The sequence below is a fragment of the Gobius niger genome, assembly GCF_951799975.1.
Source record: "Gobius niger genome assembly, chromosome: 9".
Taxonomy (NCBI): domain Eukaryota; kingdom Metazoa; phylum Chordata; class Actinopteri; order Gobiiformes; family Gobiidae; genus Gobius; species Gobius niger.
In genome coordinates, this window is record NC_136860.1 from 34812942 (window position 1) to 34831395 (window position 18454).

At 40.8% G+C, this 18454-nt stretch overlaps 1 protein-coding gene across 1 annotated transcript in view; it reads left to right on the forward strand.

Annotated features, from left to right (window-relative positions):
* The window catches only part of fam124a (family with sequence similarity 124 member A), a 62925-nt gene extending 50841 nt beyond the window's left edge, over window positions 1–12084 (forward strand). The window contains exons 3-4 of the mRNA XM_079563433.1: window positions 4123–4874; window positions 11231–12084. Coding sequence (XP_079419559.1) covers window positions 4123–4874; window positions 11231–12073 — 1595 coding nt within the window. The 3' untranslated portion in view covers window positions 12074–12084. The remainder of the gene's footprint in view (window positions 1–4122; window positions 4875–11230) is intronic.
* Window positions 12085–18454: the final 6370 nt, after the last annotated feature.

Below are 18454 nucleotides of genomic sequence, written 5' to 3' on the forward strand. Positions count from 1 at the left end.
CTTGAAATAGGCCTCTGTCTCTTTAACCTCTTAACTCCCACCTGAACCGAGAGGATCTTTTTCCTCACGTCATCAGATTTTTTTTCCATCATTTTTTTGTTGGGGATTCAACTAATTTTTTAAACTTTTTTGGCATTTTTTTTTTTTTTTTCATTTTTTCATCCATTTTTTATCAAATTTTGGTCATTTTGTCGAATTTTGATCATATTTTTGTAATTTTTTTGTCACATTTTTGACATTTTTTGTGCCATTTTTTCCACTTTTTCATAAATTTTTCGTAACTTTTTTGTCACATTTCCATCATTGTTTTCATCTCAGTTTTGTGTGCTATTTTCACAGTTTTTTTCCAGAAGCTTTTGGACTAGGGTAAAGCTAAACTGGAGAAAATGTGCTCGGTTCAGGCGGGAGTTATGGGGTTAAGAACCTCTGAGCCTTTCAGACACGCCCCTCCACACGCTGTCTGTGGCATCAGTGGGGAGGGGGTTCTGCTGAGGAGCAGTGGTCGGTTACTCGGCTGGTGACGAAAGCTCGGAGGCGTCTCCAGGAGGTGGGGGCGTTCCTAGGAGGACTCAGGCAAACCTATCCCTAAAATGGCCGCCATCAGAGTTTTTACAGATTACTCACAAATACGTGAATGTGCCAAGGCAACACTTCAGGCATGTTTTTAATGAGGGAATGACAGAATAACATGATGTAAAGCTTGAAAAAGTCCATTTTGCATAATACCCCCCCCTTTAACTATTACTTCTGTTACCGTATGATTTTAAGTGGGCAGCCACAGGAGGTATCAGTGGGGTCCAGGATTTGTTCCTTTTGGGGTTCCTGCCTTAAAAGCTTGTGAATCCCTGATCTCTCCTCTTGGTGCAGCCTTTTGGCCTCTAATAGTTTAACTTTGGGAGTCCGTTATTAATCCTTTTCTAAAGCCACAACCCACAGGGAAAAATCCCAACTCTCCCGATGACTCAGCAAGCCACTGGTGGAAAGCTCAATAAGTAAATGTAGTAGAGTATGGGCCCTTTATACTGCAGTATTAATACAACATGTCGCAACACTTTTACAGATAGTATATCCAGTACTTCATTCTTGTGGCTCACCGTTTTGTATGAAGTTACATCGAGCTTCATGTGGATGTCGGGGCGATTGTTTTTCTTTCAGTGGAACTCCTCGGTGCTTTGGCTTCGGCTCTACCTGCACAGGCCCCGGGGCTTCAGGGTCAGGAGTTTAGGGCCGCTCTCTACACCTGAGTGAGCTGAAGTAATGAAGCTCTAATGGGGCTTAATGAGGGCACAGACGAGAGGCTGAAAGAAGGGAGAGGAGGGGGGAGGGAGGGGGAGAAAAGCAAACAGAGAAGCACTTTCTACAGGCAGAGTTTTCGACAATGCGCTCAGTCCCGTCACATAAAAGTGAACACTATCAGGCTTAATTTGACTTTGATTTGAGGGAATATGTTTTATCCTGTGTTGGCTTTAAAGGGGGGGTATTATGCAAAATAACTTTTTCAAGCTTTACATCATGTTATTCTGTCATTCCCTCATTAAAAACATGCCTGAAGTGTTGCCTTGGCACATTCACGTATTTCTGAGTCATCTGTAAAAACTCTGATGGTGGCCATTTTAGGGATAGGTTTGCCTGAGTCCTCCTAGGAACGCCCCCACCTCCTGGAGACGCCTCCGAGCTTTCGTCACCAGCCGAGTGACCAACCACTGCCCCTCAGCAGAACCCCCTCCCCACTGATGCCACAGACAGCGTGTGGAGGGGGCGTGTCGGAAAGGGTCAGAGGTTCTTAAAGAGACAGAGGCCTATTTCAAGACATTCACTACAGCCATTTTGAGAGAGACATTTTATACAAGGCAGTTATTCTGATTTACTGCATTTACAGATCAACAGAAGGTTTGTCATCATTGTAGTGTGATATAGACTGGTGCTATGGGACTGAAAAAAGCAGAATACCCCCTCTTTAATGCAATAAACTTCAACTTCATTCCGCTTCTTTTTCTTCTTGACATTCATGCAAATATTATGCTTGCTTTTTTTGTTGAATGAGATACATGATACAGGAATGGAAAATAAAGAGGTGGCGTTGTTTGGTGGTTGTTTGTTTAGATCAGTGTTTCTCTCCTCTTTTCAGTGGGTCGCGAGCCTTTGCCAGAAAACATTTCCTTAAAAATGAAGATAAAACACAGTATTTTACATTACGTATAACAAATTCAATTCTGTAATGCTGGGCAATTAATCAAAATGTAATTGAAATTGCAATCCCTACTTTGGTCAGTCTCAATAATTGTCATGGGACTTCATAATCGACAGGTTTAGAGTCATTTCTTTGGCAGAAACAACTTCTAGTTTTGGAGTTTGGACGAGACGATGGATTTTTTTGTTAAATGAAACAACTGCAGGGAAGCTTTTGTTATTATTTGAGTGAGGTTTTGTATTAAAGATATGCCTAAGTTCATAAATCAGCTGCATAGTATTGATTTTATTATGAAAATGTAAAAATGAATTGATCAAGATCCATCCATCCATTTTCTTCGGCTTTATCCGGGGCCGGGTTGCGGAGGCAGAAGTCTTTGCCAGACTTCTCGATCCACACAGACCTCCAGCTGTTCTGAGGGGTACCCCAAACGACACCAGGCCCCTCCAGCGTGTCCTGGAGGCCTACTCTCCATGGGATTCCTCATTGTACAGCCCTATGTTTTGGGTTGCGACTTCTCAGCTTTGGGTGATGGTGGCCCCGACACAAAACCAGTTGAAAACCACTGATCATTTGTTCTGCTGCTGAGGCGTTTCGTTCAGTGTTTTCTGGATTTTATTTCACGTACGTCGATAAAGCTCAAAAGTGGGGCCTGTTTTGTGCAGTTTTCGTGCTGGGTTAGTTCCCTCTGCAGCGATGCAAGCACAGTCCATGCTGATTAATGTCTTTCCCATACACATACATTCATTTAAGGGTGAAAATGTATAAATCATAATAATAAAGTTAAAGAGGGGGTATTCTGCTCTTTTCAGTCACACACCACCAGTCTATATCACACTACAATGATGAGCAAACCTTCTGTTGGTCTGTAAATGCAGTAAATTAGAATAACTGCCTTGTATAAAATGTCTCTCTCAAAAAAGGCTGTAGTGAATGTCTTGAAATAGGCCTCTGTCTCTTTAAGAACCTCGAAAGCTCGGAGGCGTCTCCAGGAGGTGGGGGCGTTCCTAGGAGGACTCAGGCAAACCTATCCCTAAAATGGCCGCCATCAGAGTTTTTACAGATTACTCACAAATACGTGAATGTTTTTAATGAGGGAGTGACAGAATAACATGATGTAAAGCTTGAAAAAGTCCATTTTGCATTCCATTTTTCCCTTTAAGATAAACGGTACTAAAACCAGTCCAGAGCATTTCCCTGACAATGGATTTTGTTGTGTGGGTAGAGCTCCTGATGGAGGAAACATATTTGTAAGAGAACCTGTTGTTTTTAGTAAAAATCACTGGTCGTATTTTGGCAACTTTGGCACATAAAAGGTTCATGATTTTATTAATGAATTTAGTGTGCATTTCTAACCCTTCCATCCAGTGTTAATTTCGTCGACTATAATATTTAGTCTTAATTTTAGTCAAAGTGATATTTTTGACGACTAAAATTGGACTAAAACTAAATTAAAATTGTGTCTAGGTTGTAATTATTTGGTGGTTTTAAACGTGAAGCACTTTGGTCCTCCTGGTGTTGCTGTAAAGTGCTATATAAATAAACTTTGATTGATTGATTGATTAAAAGTTCTTCATGAGACTAAAACGTCCAGATATTTTAGTCGACTAAAATAAGACCAAATCATCCAAACTTGTATTGAGCGTCTGAAAGAGCCTCAGATCATGTAAATTCACTACCAAAGGATCAGCTCTGAGCTTTGTTCATGTGGAGCAGCTCCATGAAGTTGAGGACCACGATTAAATACGATTATAATGAATATTATCAATGCAAAGTCGACTAAATTTGTCTTAAATTTAGTCGACTAAATTTACTTGCAATTTTAGTCGACTAAAACTAGACTAAAATCGAATTACATTTTCGTCAAAAGACTAAAACTAAATTAAAATATGTTCTCAAAATTAACACTGCTTCCATCTCCTCTGTTGCAGTTAGCGGAGCGGACGTTCCCATGGGGGACGCTCAGGACCCGTATCAGGTCAGCGTGCACCTCATCGCCGACCCGGGACACGGCGGCTTCCTCCAACGCGCCACCGACGCCGCGCTCTCCTGGATCCACCCCGACCTGCAGCTCTTCCGCGTCTCCGAACGGGCCCACCGCTCCAAGAAGCGCCACCCGACCCACGCCTCGCAGCCGGCCCTCGCGGTCATCCTCTTCCTCCAGGAGGCCTTCGGGGGCGAGGAGCACATCCTGTCCCTGCACCGCGCCCTGCAGAGGCCGCCCTGGCGCTACCATCACACGGAGAAGGTCAGCAACGGCAAGCGGATGCTGCCGCTGACGCCGTGCAGCCAGGACTTCTTCACGCTGACCTCCGGGACGCCGCTGTGGGCCGTGCGGCAGGTTCACTACGGCAAAGAGATCGTCAGGCTCACGATCTACTGCCGCCACGAGAACTACGCGGACATGGTGAGGCTGTACAAACTGCTGCTGCAGCGGAAGGTGGCGCAGAGGAAGGACGACTTTTGCTTCTTCGTGGTGTATTCCAACCCGGATTTGGAGATCCAGCTGTCGTTCAAGAGGCTTCAGAAGGGGCAGGCTCCGCTGGTCTTGGACTCGGCCGTGTTGGAGGTCCGGGTGCGGGACGTGGGGGCGCTCGTGCCGCTCCTGCCCCACACCTGCAGCCCCATCAGTGAGCTGCGCTGGCAAACGCAGGACTACGACGGCAACAAGATACTGCTGCAGGTATGGAAGAATGTACACTACAAAAAGTGAATATCAAGCATTGGCTTAAATGACTTGAATTGAGGAAATGCATCTTGTTTTGAGCGGTTTTCACTCATTTAGACACTTTTCCTGATCGGACCAAGTTTACTTTGCTTGTTTGAGGACATTTCAGACCAGTTCTAAGGTAAATCTCGCTTGAAATAAGAAAGTAAAATTGCCAATGAGACAAGACCAATTTTCTTACCCCATTGGCAAAGAAAATTACCTGAAATAAGGACGAAATGTATCGAAACGAGTCAGAAACATCTCAGAACAAGTGAAATAATCCGGGACAAACGCCCAACAACTTCTTAACTAGTCAAAACAACTAACATTTGGATTATTATGCTCAAATTGAGATCTTTATACTGATCTAGTTAAATACTTTTTGCAGTGTAATGTTTATGCGTGCCACGTCAGGCTGGAGTTTGGTTGGAAGGATTTGCACAAAGATAACGCTAACAGACAAATGGGTCCAGTACAGTGACAGGGCTTCAAAGCACAATCAAGAAATTATAAACACATGAGGTTTGAGGTTCACTGGAAGTTTAAATGTTTTTACCCCCACCCTTTTCATTTTTATTGGTCGATGAAAATATTTTGACATTGTAATCATAGTTTTAGTAATGAGTAATCCTTTTTTTTTTTTACCCAGGGCAAGGAGGAGCCCTCATGAAGCCTGTTAAGGGCTTAAAATTATATTAAAGAGGGGGCAGGTATTTGGTAATAAAGTCAATACACATCCTTCACTACAAAAAGTGAATATCAAGCATTGGCTTAAATGACTGTATGTATCTTGTTTAGAGAGGGTTTAACTCATTTAGACCTTTTCCCTGATCTGACCAAGATTATTTTGCTAGTTTGATGAAATTTCAGATGGTTCTATGGTAAATCTCACTGGAAATAAGAAAGTAAAATTGCCAATGGGACAAGACCATTTTTCTTACCCCATTGGCAGAGAAACTTACTTGAAATGAAGGCGAAATGTATTGAAACGAGTCAGAAACATCTCAGAACAGTGAAAACATCTAGGTCAAATGCCCAACTACATCTTAACAAGTTAAAACAACAAAATTTTTGATTATTATGCTCAAATTGAGACATCTAAACTAATCTAGTAAATTACTTTTTGCAGTGTTGTAGAAAATGCAATATTGATCTAAAGCAGCTGAAACAAAATATCCTGATCTTCCTGATCCTCCGAGTGAGCCCCTCTCCTCTTGAGAGAAAAAAAAAAGATTATTACATTTACACCTGGTGCTGATAAGCTTCTACTGTTGCCACAGTCAACGCCATTTATTTTTTCACTATTCACACTAATCTAGTAGTAGTAGTACTAGTTTATTCGGTCAGTTCATTCATTCCTTTAAACGTAAATACATTTCCAATTCATTGTGGACAACACGACCGAAAGGGTTTAGGCTGAAGTGAAAACGTATAACGCCTAACCCAGTTTACAGACTTCCACAAGAGAAAAACAAAAACAAAACACAAACATTAATAATGAACAATATCAAGTGTTAAACAGAAGAGAAATAAGCCTGTATCTGAAGTTAGTAACATAAATTTCAATATTCCAACAAATATGTATACATACATTTGTTTTAAGTTAAATTAGTTGAAACTAAATCATGTCATCATTATTATTTTTTATTTATTTTTCTTACTTTATTCATCCTAAGCTTATATATTCTCGAATTTTAGTAGCTTTAAACAACTTTTTGAAAGTTTTGACTGTTTGGGACAGTTTAAACTGATCTTCCAGGTCGTTCCACAGATTAACACCTCTTACAGAAATACAGCGACTCTTTTTATTCTTTTTCGCTTTTGCTTTTTTAAAAATAGCAGTTCCTCGGAGGTTATACTGACTTTTCCTGTGTTCAAAAAGCTCCTGGATGGGAGCTTTTTCTAAGCTAGCTTTTTCTAGCTTTTTCTAGACTTGTCCTGTATATTCTAGACGTTAATATACAGGACAGGTATTTTGGTTTTTGGCTTGATGTTCCCTGAGAACAACTAAGTTAATGTACTCATTTCACTATATTAGATGATATATTTCTTGATGATCAGCAATAGGGTGTAGGATTAAAAACTAAAGCTCTTTGTATCTTAACCTGCTGGTCGTGTTTGGAGGTATCAGTTTCCTAAAGGATCAGTGCTGAATCGGGGTCTTTCAAAGTTCAGTCCGATTACACTCATTGTCCATTACGGCGATTGCAACAAATACTCTGATCTCTCATGACAATAGACATATGCCCCGGCCCCATGTTTGGCTTAATCAGATTAGATTTAGAAGATTTAGTAGAACATAGTGAATCCTTTTGTCCCCATCTGGCCACCTCCTCTGCTTCCTCTTCTCTCACATTGACTAATTTGTGCTCTCACCCCCATCACTCCGGCCAAACAATCACAATCACTGATCTTTCTTTTTATATCTCGTTTATAATCCTGTGTATTAAGCTTCTAAACATGTCAGCATTGAACTGTGACAGCAGGGGGCGCTGCATAGTCATGTTTAGTAGGTACTTCAGGAGCTCGTTTGAAAGATGAAAATGGCAAGTCTTTTTCTCTTGTGGTTCGAAATTATACACAAAAATCTACTACATAAAATTCATAAAATAAGTTTACAAACTTGTGAGCGATATTCACCGCAATGTTTCTCAGCTCCCCTGAGGCCAAGGAACCTGAGGGCGAGCTCATTTTAAAGCAGTACTAAGAAACTCTTGTCCCTAGAGGCCATAAGCGCAACTGCAGGTGTTGTAGCTAAGTGGACGCAAGTAAGTTGCAATTTTTTTACTTATTCATTGTCCGTGAGTAAATACTACGCTGACAGAAAAGACAAAGGGAGAGAGGGATATTGTACATCCAATTACACAATGGAACTATTTTTTAACCTGGCTGTAAATACTGTTTAAGTGGCGCTAGCCCGCAGTTAGCTTTGCCCGTTAGCCTGCTAGCTTCTTCGTGATTCCATTAGTGTGTATTGGTGACTCCGGTCCAGTGGCAGTTAAGTTACAATTGTGGTTTTCTGGCCAGAGACACCAGGGGAGATGAAAGACCCTCCAATCATCCTATAAACACTTGTATTACCCCCAGAGGGTCTACGGAAAGGATTTATTAAAGAGGGGGTGTTCTGCTTTTTTCAGTCACATAGCACCAGTCTATATCACACTACAATAATGACCAAACCTTCTGTTGGTCTGTAAATGCAGTAAATTAGAATAACTGCCTTGTATAAAATGTCTCTCTCAAAATGGCTGTAGTGAATGTCTTGAAATAGGCCTCTGTCTCTTTAAGAACCTCTGAGCCTTTCAGACACGCCCCCCCCACACGCTGTCTGTGGCATCAGTGGGGAGGGGGTTCTGCTGAGGAGCAGTGGTTGGTTACTCGGCTGGTGACGAAAGCTTCGGAGGCGTCTCCAGGAGGTGGGGGCGTTCCTAGGAGGACTCAGGAAAACCTATCCCTAAAATGGCCGCCATCAGAGTTTTTACAGATTACTCAAAAATACGTGAATGTGCCAAGGCAACACTTCAGCCATGTTTTTAATGAGGGAGTGACAGAATAACATGATTGAAAAAGTCGCTTTTGCATAATACCCGCCCTTTAAGGTAAACAAGATACTTTCCAGAAGATAGCCGATATTGTAAATACCCAAATATCAGCCAGCCAATATATCGATCCACAAAGATCATGGTCTTTTCATGTGTAAACCTTGCTTAACATGAAACTTTAACAGGCAAAAAAAATGAAAATGTACGTGATTCTTGCATTAGCTCATACAAATTAATGTCTCTGTCTCGCTATAAACTCCGGCTGAGACGAGCGTCTGATGAACTCAAGTGAACAATCATGATGTGTGGGAGCGTTTAAGAGATTTTACTCAACCACCCATGACTTTCAGGTTTGATTCAAGTAGTACAACTTTGATTTTGTCGACTAAAATGTTGAGTCAATGTGAAATATAGTTAATGAGACTAAAACTGACTAAAATCTCGACGAAAGACAATAGTTTGCAAGAGCCTCGTATGATTTAAATGAACAAAAATGAAGAAAGCACCTTGCAGCAGCACCTGTAAATACAAGCTCACTTTTGCCAAGATAATTCTCCTAAAATGCCTGATGTGAATACCTACACTCCGCTCTGTCTTCGTGCCTGAAGTGGTTGTGTGGTTGTGTGGTTGTGTGGCCGTGTGCGTTTCCCTCCCACGCCGAAGAGACCAGACTTGAATGTTGTCGCCTACTTTTGACTCTGTAATTTACAACATAATCACAGTCCGCTTTTATACCAGAAACCAAAGCGGGACATTCTCACGTGCGCCGCTGTAGTAAACATTTCAGACAAAAGGTTAGGTCGTTTTGCCGCGCTGTATTGTGGTGGTATAAATGTTTTAAAATGTAGTAATTTCACCTGTAGATAAAGTCTCATTATTATGACAGACCTCTCTTTGTAATTTGCCGTGATGGAGTCTGTGCTCGTTTCATGGGAGCGACTGTGGTTCAGAGGGGCTCAGTGGGGGAGGCGGGTTGTGGGTAGTTTAATGTGTGTGGAGGGGAACGCAGCAGGGGGTTGTGGGTAATGAGGCTGTTGACATGAGGAAGATCAGAGCCCGGCCTCGGATAATCCAAAGACTTGACCTTTTAGAGACAAACACGAAACCTGGGATTCACCTCTGGACCTCTTGGGAAAACCTTTCCCAAGAGGTCCTTTTTGGGAATCACTGAGTTCACGACGTTTGTGCGGGATGGCTCCACATGGATTACAATATATATTTTTAAGACATAGCAATATTGATGGAAAAAAAAAGGGCCGACAGTGGCTTAGATGGTAGAGCGAAATCAGGCTCTCCACACTGTTGTTGTGTGTTTGGGCAAGACACTTCACCCGCCGTGCCCCCAGTGTGAATGGGTGAGTGTAAAGCGTTTTGACTAATGCCTAATTTAGGTGGGAAGGCACTATATAAGTTGAGACTGCTTACCATTTTGATTAAACGGTGGTCGTCAGAGAGTCCGTTGGCGCAAATGTATTTTATTTATTTGATTATTTGGTCGGGACAGTACATGTTAATGAACAAAAAAGTACTCATGCACGTAAACATGCCACACAGGATTGTAGCCTGTACTTTGAAGAAGAAGCACACTCTCATTCCTTCTGGCCTATTGCACATGTTTTTAGTGGTAGGGGAAACCAGAGAACGCAGACACCGGGAGAACATGCAAACTCCACACAGAAAGGCCCCGTCCAGGTGGTAATCGAACCCGGGACTTTCAAGCTGTGAAGCATGAGCCCAGGCCACAGTTTTTGCTCATGTAAAAATGCAACTTAGCAGGAGTTCACTATTTAATAAAGAGTATATACTACTCATTATAATTTTATAATATTAAGTTTGGTCTTTATACTTCACTATATTGACCAGAATGTTTGCAGACTGTGTTAAGTATGTTAAGAAAATGAAAACGCATCTGGTGTATGTAGAAATGTGGAAAGTCTTTGGCGAGTTACCTAGAAAGTGTTGGAAAGCTAGATCCCTGATATAAACTAATCCCATAGATCAGGGGTAGGCAACGTCAGGCCCGGGGGCCAAATCCGGCCCTCCAGCACAGAACCTCTGGCCCCCAAGATGATTTTGAGAAATATTAATATGCAAATAAAAGATCAAATACCTGTTAAAGTATCTAAAAATGTGAGGAAATAGTGTCAGTATTTTAAAAATGTCCTGTCAGAACATCCCTCTTGGTCATATAATGTTAAACTGTGATTCTCTACTGGTGGGTTGGGACCCTAAAGTGGGTCACGGCAATATATATTGGATATATACTGCTTGTTCAACAAAAACTTGTGTGGAAAATACAATATTTTATACGATATATGACAAGTTATATTTTTATTTGGGCCTCGGCTTGTCATCCGAGGGTAATGGTGGGGCCCAAAGCCCTACCACTTCGGACCCACTGATGTAAAACATTGGCAATTGCAGAAAATAGTTTTTTACTTTAGACGACAATGTTGAGGTTCGCCCCTTGGATATTTTGGCAATGATGAAAATTGGCCCTCCACGACGCAAACTTGCCTACCCCTGCCATAGATGATCAAATCAAGTGTAAATCTGGTCTGGAAAGTGTCTAAAACAGGCATAAATAGGCCAATATTGCACAAATGTATGTCAGAACAGGGCTCTACCTCAGAAAAACAACAAACTTTAATCAATTTCTGATGCAAAAATGAATGTATCTGTAATTAAAATGAATAAAGTTTAAAATTGCAGATGACCCTGAGGAAGCCCATGTACCAAAGTGTATTGCTACTACAACTCTCTGACTCTGTTCTCTCTTTTCCACAGGTCCAAACTCCCGCCTTCCAGCCGCACCTCGACTCTTCTTTCCTGCACGAATCCACTTCTGCTCCGTCCACGTTCACCCGCCACGGCGCCCCCTTCAGGCACCACCACCACCACCCCCACCACCATCACCATCATCAACGGCGCCACCCCCAGCGCTCCGCATCCTTCCACACCCGGGGCTTGTTCTTACAGACCTCGCAGATGTCCCTCCCCTTGGCTTACGAACACGCCAGCTACGCCGACGAGTGGCCCGACCAGAGATATCCCGATCCATGCGGCAACGAGTGGAAGAGCAACCACTCCGGGTCACTGTTTTCCCTCCCGAATATAAACTCCACGCACACCCCGCACCCAACTCACAAGCCTCATTCCAAAAAACAATCTCCGAACGGGACGCTTCCTTCGCTCGTCCCGCCGTTTCGCCTCAACGTCGACGCTCTGATCGGCGCGGAAGAGACGGACGTAGACACGGGGGACAAAGTGGCCAACGGGGTGGACCTCTCCGTAGTGTCCGCCTACATCCAAACGGGACTCAGTCTAAATCCTCGACCGCTTTCGGCGCCGCCGGAGGAGATCGTCCCGTCGCGGTCGCCGAGCATCCCGGACGTGCACGTGGCGTACAGAGCGGCCACTCTCGGGAGCAGGTGCGGCGTCAACAGGTCGTCCAGTGTGAACGGTAATGGCGTTTGTAATAATTTTGGGATTCTGTTGGGACACGGCCGGAGTTTGTGCTTCGACGCCAGCACGACGCCCTCCGTGAGCAGCGTGTCCATAAACCAGTCGGACAGCTGCAGCGTCGAGGAGGACAAGACCGAAGAGGAGGAGGAGGAGTTTTATATTTAAACGGATAAACAAAAGACTGGTGTTTAATTATTTTCAACCGATTTTTTAACCCATAAAATGCACACTTCCTAGGAGACATTTTATATATATGCAAATGTATCTACCTGTATAGTTTAAAAACATATCATGCATTGTTTTGGGTACGTCAGCATTGATATTTTACTTCTCTGAAAGGATAAGACAGTAACGAAGTAAATTTACTAATGTACTGCACTAAAGTGGAGTTTTTGAAGATCTATACTTTACTTGAGTGGTGTATTTATTGAGAATGTATTACTTTTAACCCCTTAACTCCCACCTGAACCGAGCACATTTTCTCCAGTTTGGCTTTACCCCAATCCAAAAGCTTCTGGAAAGAAGGTGTGAAAATAGCGACAAAACTGACGAAAACAATGATGGAAATGTGACAAAAAAGTGAGAAAACATTGACAAAAAAGTGACGAAAAATTTAGGGAAAAGTGGGAAAAATGTCACAAGAAATTGACAAAAATGTGACAAAATGTGACAAAAAAATGACAAAAATGTGACAAAAAATTTATAAAAATCTGATAAAAAAAAAAGATTAAAAAATTACAAAAATGTGACAAAAATTTGATAAAAATTTGATAAAAAATTGATAAAAAAATGACAAAAATGTGACAAAAAATTTATAAAAATCTGATAAAAAAAATGATAAAAAAATTACAAAAATGTGACAAAAATTTGATAAAAATTTTATTAAAAAATTGACGAAAACATTGACAAAAAAGTGAGGAAAAATTTATGAAAAAGTGGGAAAAATGTCACAAGAAATTGACAAAAAATTGACAAAAATGTGACAAAAAATTTATAAAAATCTGATTAAAAAAATGACAAAAAAATGACAAAAATGTGATAAAAATTTGACCAAAAATGAAAAAAATTTTACAAAAATTTGATTAAAAAAAATTGACGAAAAAATGACAAAAAAGTTACAAAAATGAGTTGAATACCCAACAAAAAAATTATGGAAAAAAAATCTGATGACGTGAGGAAAAAGATCCTCTCGGTTCAGGCGGGAGTTAAGAGGTTAATCCACTATATTTGAAAAATAAATGCAATACCACTTCTACTCCGACCTTAAAATGCTCACTCTATGAACAGTAGGTGGCGCTGTGGAGAATGTGTTTTGTCAAATGCCACTGACACACAAAACAAAGTCAGAAGTTTTGTCCCCGTTGAGTTGCCGTACAGAAGGGGAATTTGGCCACAATTCTAGTGTTTTTCAAGTTATTTTTCACAACCGTTATTTAAACAGATTTGTACTTTCTGCTTTGAATACTTGGTTCAAACCACTCAAATATTAGAATACTTTATTTAAAGACACACTGCGTAACATTCTGGATTGGACTTGTGCCTTCAATACGAGGATAATGCTATTCTTGAAGTAGTTAAATTAAAGAATGGATTTGGATGAGGACCGGACATATTTAAATCTGCCGCCTTACGTCCCGGTAAAGTCAGGTCTGAGGACATTAAAGTACATGTATTTAAATAAATGCTTGTACACACTTTCTATTTTATGGGTGAAATGTTGCGCGGTGTAGCTTTAAGTAAAAATATGACTGAGAAACTTTTGATTGGAGAAATATTCGACCATATTATCTGTTGGATCTGATTCTTGGATTAAGGAGTTATGCAGCAGGTCGTTTTTTGACAAGGAAATAACATAATATGGTTGAAGCAGTATTAAGTAACTCATGCCCCTAGAGGCCATAAGCGCCACTGCAGGTGCCGTAGCATGTTACAGTTTTTTACTCATTAATTGCCCATTAGAATAAATACTAAGCTGACAGAAAAGGGATACTGTTCATCCACAATGGAGATAATTATTTTCACTCAAACTTGGCTGTAAATACTGTTTAAGTGGCGCTAGCCCACAGTTAGCTTTGCCCGTTCGCCTGTTAGCTTCTTCTTCGTGATTCCATGTGTGTGTATTGGTGCTCCAACCCGGTGGCAGCTAAGTTGCAATTGTGGTTTTGTGGCCAGAGACACCAGGGGAGATGAAAGACCCTCCAATTAACACTTGTATTACCCCCAGAGGGACTACGGAAAGGATTTATTAAGGTAAACACGTTACTTAGCACTGCTTTAAAAGCCTCCAAAAGGTGGATTTTTGCATAATGTCTCCTTTAAGGCGAGACACTGCAGGTGAATAGGGAAAAAAATGTAATTTACAGATATCAACTTGAAACTGTTGCTGTCGATCACCGGCATAAATGTGAGGAAAAAATACTTTGCAAGTTTTCTGTCATTTTATCTTTTCATATAAGAACAAGGTGTTTTATGCCTAAAAATGCCCCAAATTTCCCATCTTTTCGGCGACGAAATCTGAATAATGGATAGAGCTACATTCAAATGTATGGTTTCATTTTATTGATGAATGAGTTGCCAAGACTTTCTCAGAGGGGATTTCGGATTTCTTGTTTAGTTTTTAAAAAATCTGTTTTTTTAGTGGAAAAAAATTGTAAAATTGTTATTTTCGCTTTATTTTTGACATTCAAAACTCAATAAATGGGGCTTAGGGGATTAAATAATAAAAAATCCCTCTGAAAAAATCTTCCAAATATTGTTCAGTCCAAGGCTGGAAAATGTGAAGTCTTTAGGTCCGACTGACGTGGACATAGTGTCGCCACAATGACAGAAAAATGTGTTTGGAGAAAAAGGCCCTTGAAATTGCATTCTCCCATATAAGTCTATGGGGGAACATTGAATCAGCGCAATATTTAAACATGTTATTGTGAAGATTAGGCATGTTTTCTGTTTCCGGGTGAAAGATTATATGTTCAGAGACCAATTTGGCCCAAAACCTGAAAAAATTGAGTTTTGCCTGTAGTGTCTCCCTTAAAACATTGCTTTCAACCAGTTTTAACTTCAGAACAAATCAACTCAAACCCAAATAAAAATATCTTCTAATTTTCAGATCTGTTGATTCACTCTTTTCTGGGTTTAGGGCTGTTTGTCTTCTCTCAATCATGGCCCAAAGCACCACTTCCTACACTTTCTTTCCCATGGGGGTCATTTACCAAGCGTTTAGGAGCACATGCAAAGGTTTATCATGTCAGACTTGAGGCCCTAAAACTGTAATACGGGCAAATAAATTAGGCGAAACATGCGCATAATTGGCTACATGCTATTGTCCAGGTTGCACTTTTTAGCACCTGCCTTGATAAATAACCCCCCCATATGTGGAGAAACTAGGATGAAATCTGTTCCTCTACTTTCAGCTCTAAAAAGGCGATAACCTGTTGTACAAAGAATAAACACAATGACACCTCGAGGCCAGGGGGCGAATATATATGTGTAGATTCCTGTATTCCACTACATGTACTGCATGGAAGAAATAGCTGTATATGTGTTGTGTATGTAGATATACCTGTACGCAGACATTATGCTTAAAAAGTCACAGTGTCCATGTACAGACGCACATTTTAAATAATAAAAACACCCTTGATGCTGCACTGCCTTTGAGCTGACGTTTGCCTCCCCTTCATTTGCGTTTGTTCCGTTTCCCTCTGCGCCCTGTTATTGTCTGTAGTGAAATGAGAAAGTTGAAAAATGATGCAAACTCGATGCGGTTCAGAATCAAAGCAAGAATCCGGTGGTTTTCCTTTAATCACAGAGAGCAGGATTTTCTGTGTTATTTCGATTTTTGACTAAACAACAACTGGAGGTTTCAGTCGTGTGGTAAACGAGACGCTGATGTGGCAAATGAAGCGGGAGAGAATGGAAGAATAGAAGAAGTCCTCGTACGTATCAAGCCAAGTCAGTAGTTGAGGACAAAATTAATGTAGTGCACGCAATAGGGCCGCAACCAACGATTATTTTGGTAATCGATTAATCGACCGATTATTTTTACGATTAATCAATTAATCGCTTGGCTGTGAAAGGTGCATGGAAATTGTATTTTTTTCAATTTTTTCATCACATAAAGCTAAAGTGGCGCCGCTTGAGGACACGTGGATGGAGTAAACTTAAAGGGGCTATATCATGCTATTTTAGCCATTCCAAAGTTAAGTATAGGCATTTATATGATATATTGTACCTCTACCGTTATGGAGCACTCATTTTTGTGATAAATATAAGTGTTTTCTGGAGGTATTTTTCAAACCCGGAAGACAAAACGCTTCGATTCAGTTAACTCCGCCCCCTCTCTCCGCACATACTTTACCGTAATATAAATAAACAGCAATAAGTGAAGTCACTTCACGATGCAGTTATACGGAGTTGACATCTGCAACACAGCTTCATAAATGGCTAACACACATGCTAATATGCTAACACACATGCTAATATGCTAACACACAAGCTAACACGCGTTTGGACTGACTCACCGCTCTGGTCCATCGCTGTTTACATTATGGGACTCGCGTTGGTTATAAAAGTTAATCCACTTTGATTCAGGCGAAGGTTCACCAAACATCCATCAGTGACAGTCACAGAAAAACAATATTTTGGTGAAAGTCGCTGAATCCCGGAGAAAAAAAACAGGTGAGTGGCCTCTACTTGAAAAAGGTTGAAACTCCTCGTCCTCGTAGCCAAACGCGCTTCTTTTTCTCCGTCCGTGACATTATCGTTAGTTAAGAATAAAAAACAGGTGTGTCCAGAGTAGGTAACGAGCTCCATCTTCAGCTGCAGCGCAAACATGACTGATCTGTTCAGATGCGATGTGTTTGTTTTGGCCACAGCTGACCTGGAAGCACCTCGGGCACATCCTTTTTTTTTTTTTTCTTCTTCTTTTTTTTTTTTTTTTTTTTTACATTTTTTACTCTTTGTTTCTCTCTTACGACAGAAATAATGAAAAAGCTGTTTTACAAATTAAAATCAGGCCGTAAGCATAGAATTAAGACATTACATTACAGCACTTCCGTTCCGCTGTTACGACACAACTGAACACTCAGTCGTTCACCAGGAGAGGGCGGAGCCTCAGAGAGCAGGAGGGCGGAGCCTCAGAGAGCAGGATTCAGGAGGATTACTGAGAGCTGCGTGAATGAAGCCACAAACCACTCTGGGGGGGTTTTTGATAAGGAAATAGCAAAACAACATGGCTAAAAGCTCCAAAAAGTCGATTTTGCATGATATAGGACCTTTAAAGTAAACTTTTGTAGGAGGCTCTTTGTGCTAATTCTGCTTTGACTGGACGAGACAAAGACAGATATTTATGAAATTTACGATGTACAAAACACTGCAGACCCTCACTTTAAAAAACAAAGTAGGTTTTCATCCAAAATACATAATTGGCATGTCTTTTTTGCTCAATTTTAGTCTGTGTTCACTAGAAAACGATTCATCGATTACTGGAACAGTTGACAACTATTTTAGTAATCGATTAGTTGTTTCAGCCCTAGTACGCAAGTAAAGTGAAGTATTTTGAATTTTGGTTTGAATGCATTTATTTTTGCAATGACCTCAAGTGATTTTAAAGTTGCAGTGAAGTAGTTCAGATCAGACAGATTCAGTCATCGTTGGTTTAGATCCGATTTGATAATGTTAGGTTTCCTTATTCTAATCTACCAATGGGTATTATAAAAGAAACCTAACAGCACAGTTCATCTAAAAAAACACAAAAACTGCCAATTATAAAAGATTCAAATGAGTCATCGCTCTAGTTATTTTCCTAAATAGACATAGGCTACCATGTAAGATGAGCATATATAAATACGCAAGGCATATAAACACAGATCGTCACGCACAGGCTACGTAGCACTAATGCAATACTGCCCTCTAGTGTTGGGTAATTGCTCTAACAGACAGACGAGGAGATGTTTTATTTTTTATTACGTGTGTAAATAAAATAAAAAAAAATCATGTGTGTCTTTTAATAAAAATCTTTCTTTGACCTTTATTTAACCAAATCAATTACCAATATCACAAAACTGGGAGGTTCCATAGTTTTTTGTTTTTTTTAGGGGGAGTCCTGGCCCCTGAGAGGATCCTATTGTGTAGCAGAGGAAACAGAAACAGCAGTTAATTTTATAGTTAAAATTAGGGATGCACCGATACCTATACCAGTATCGGGCCGATACCACATGCTTGTACTCATACTCGTACTCATTCATGAGGTCCCGATACCAGAAACCGAAACCATTTGACGTGTGGCCAGCGCAGCTACGAGGCGCAGCTACGAGGCGCAGCTCTCAGCTGAGGAGAGAAGAAGCAACAAACTGTAGAATAGTTTAGTGTAAATACAATAATCCACATAGAGCTGACTTTATTACAGACTGCGCTCTCTAAACCAGAGTCTGAGCTGGATTTAACCAGAGCTTAATGTTGTTCAGGCTAACGTTGCTAACTCGCGGCTAGCAGTTTTGGCCATTCTGACGCCGTTTTAAGCCCAGGGGTTTATTCATCTGAAAAACTAAC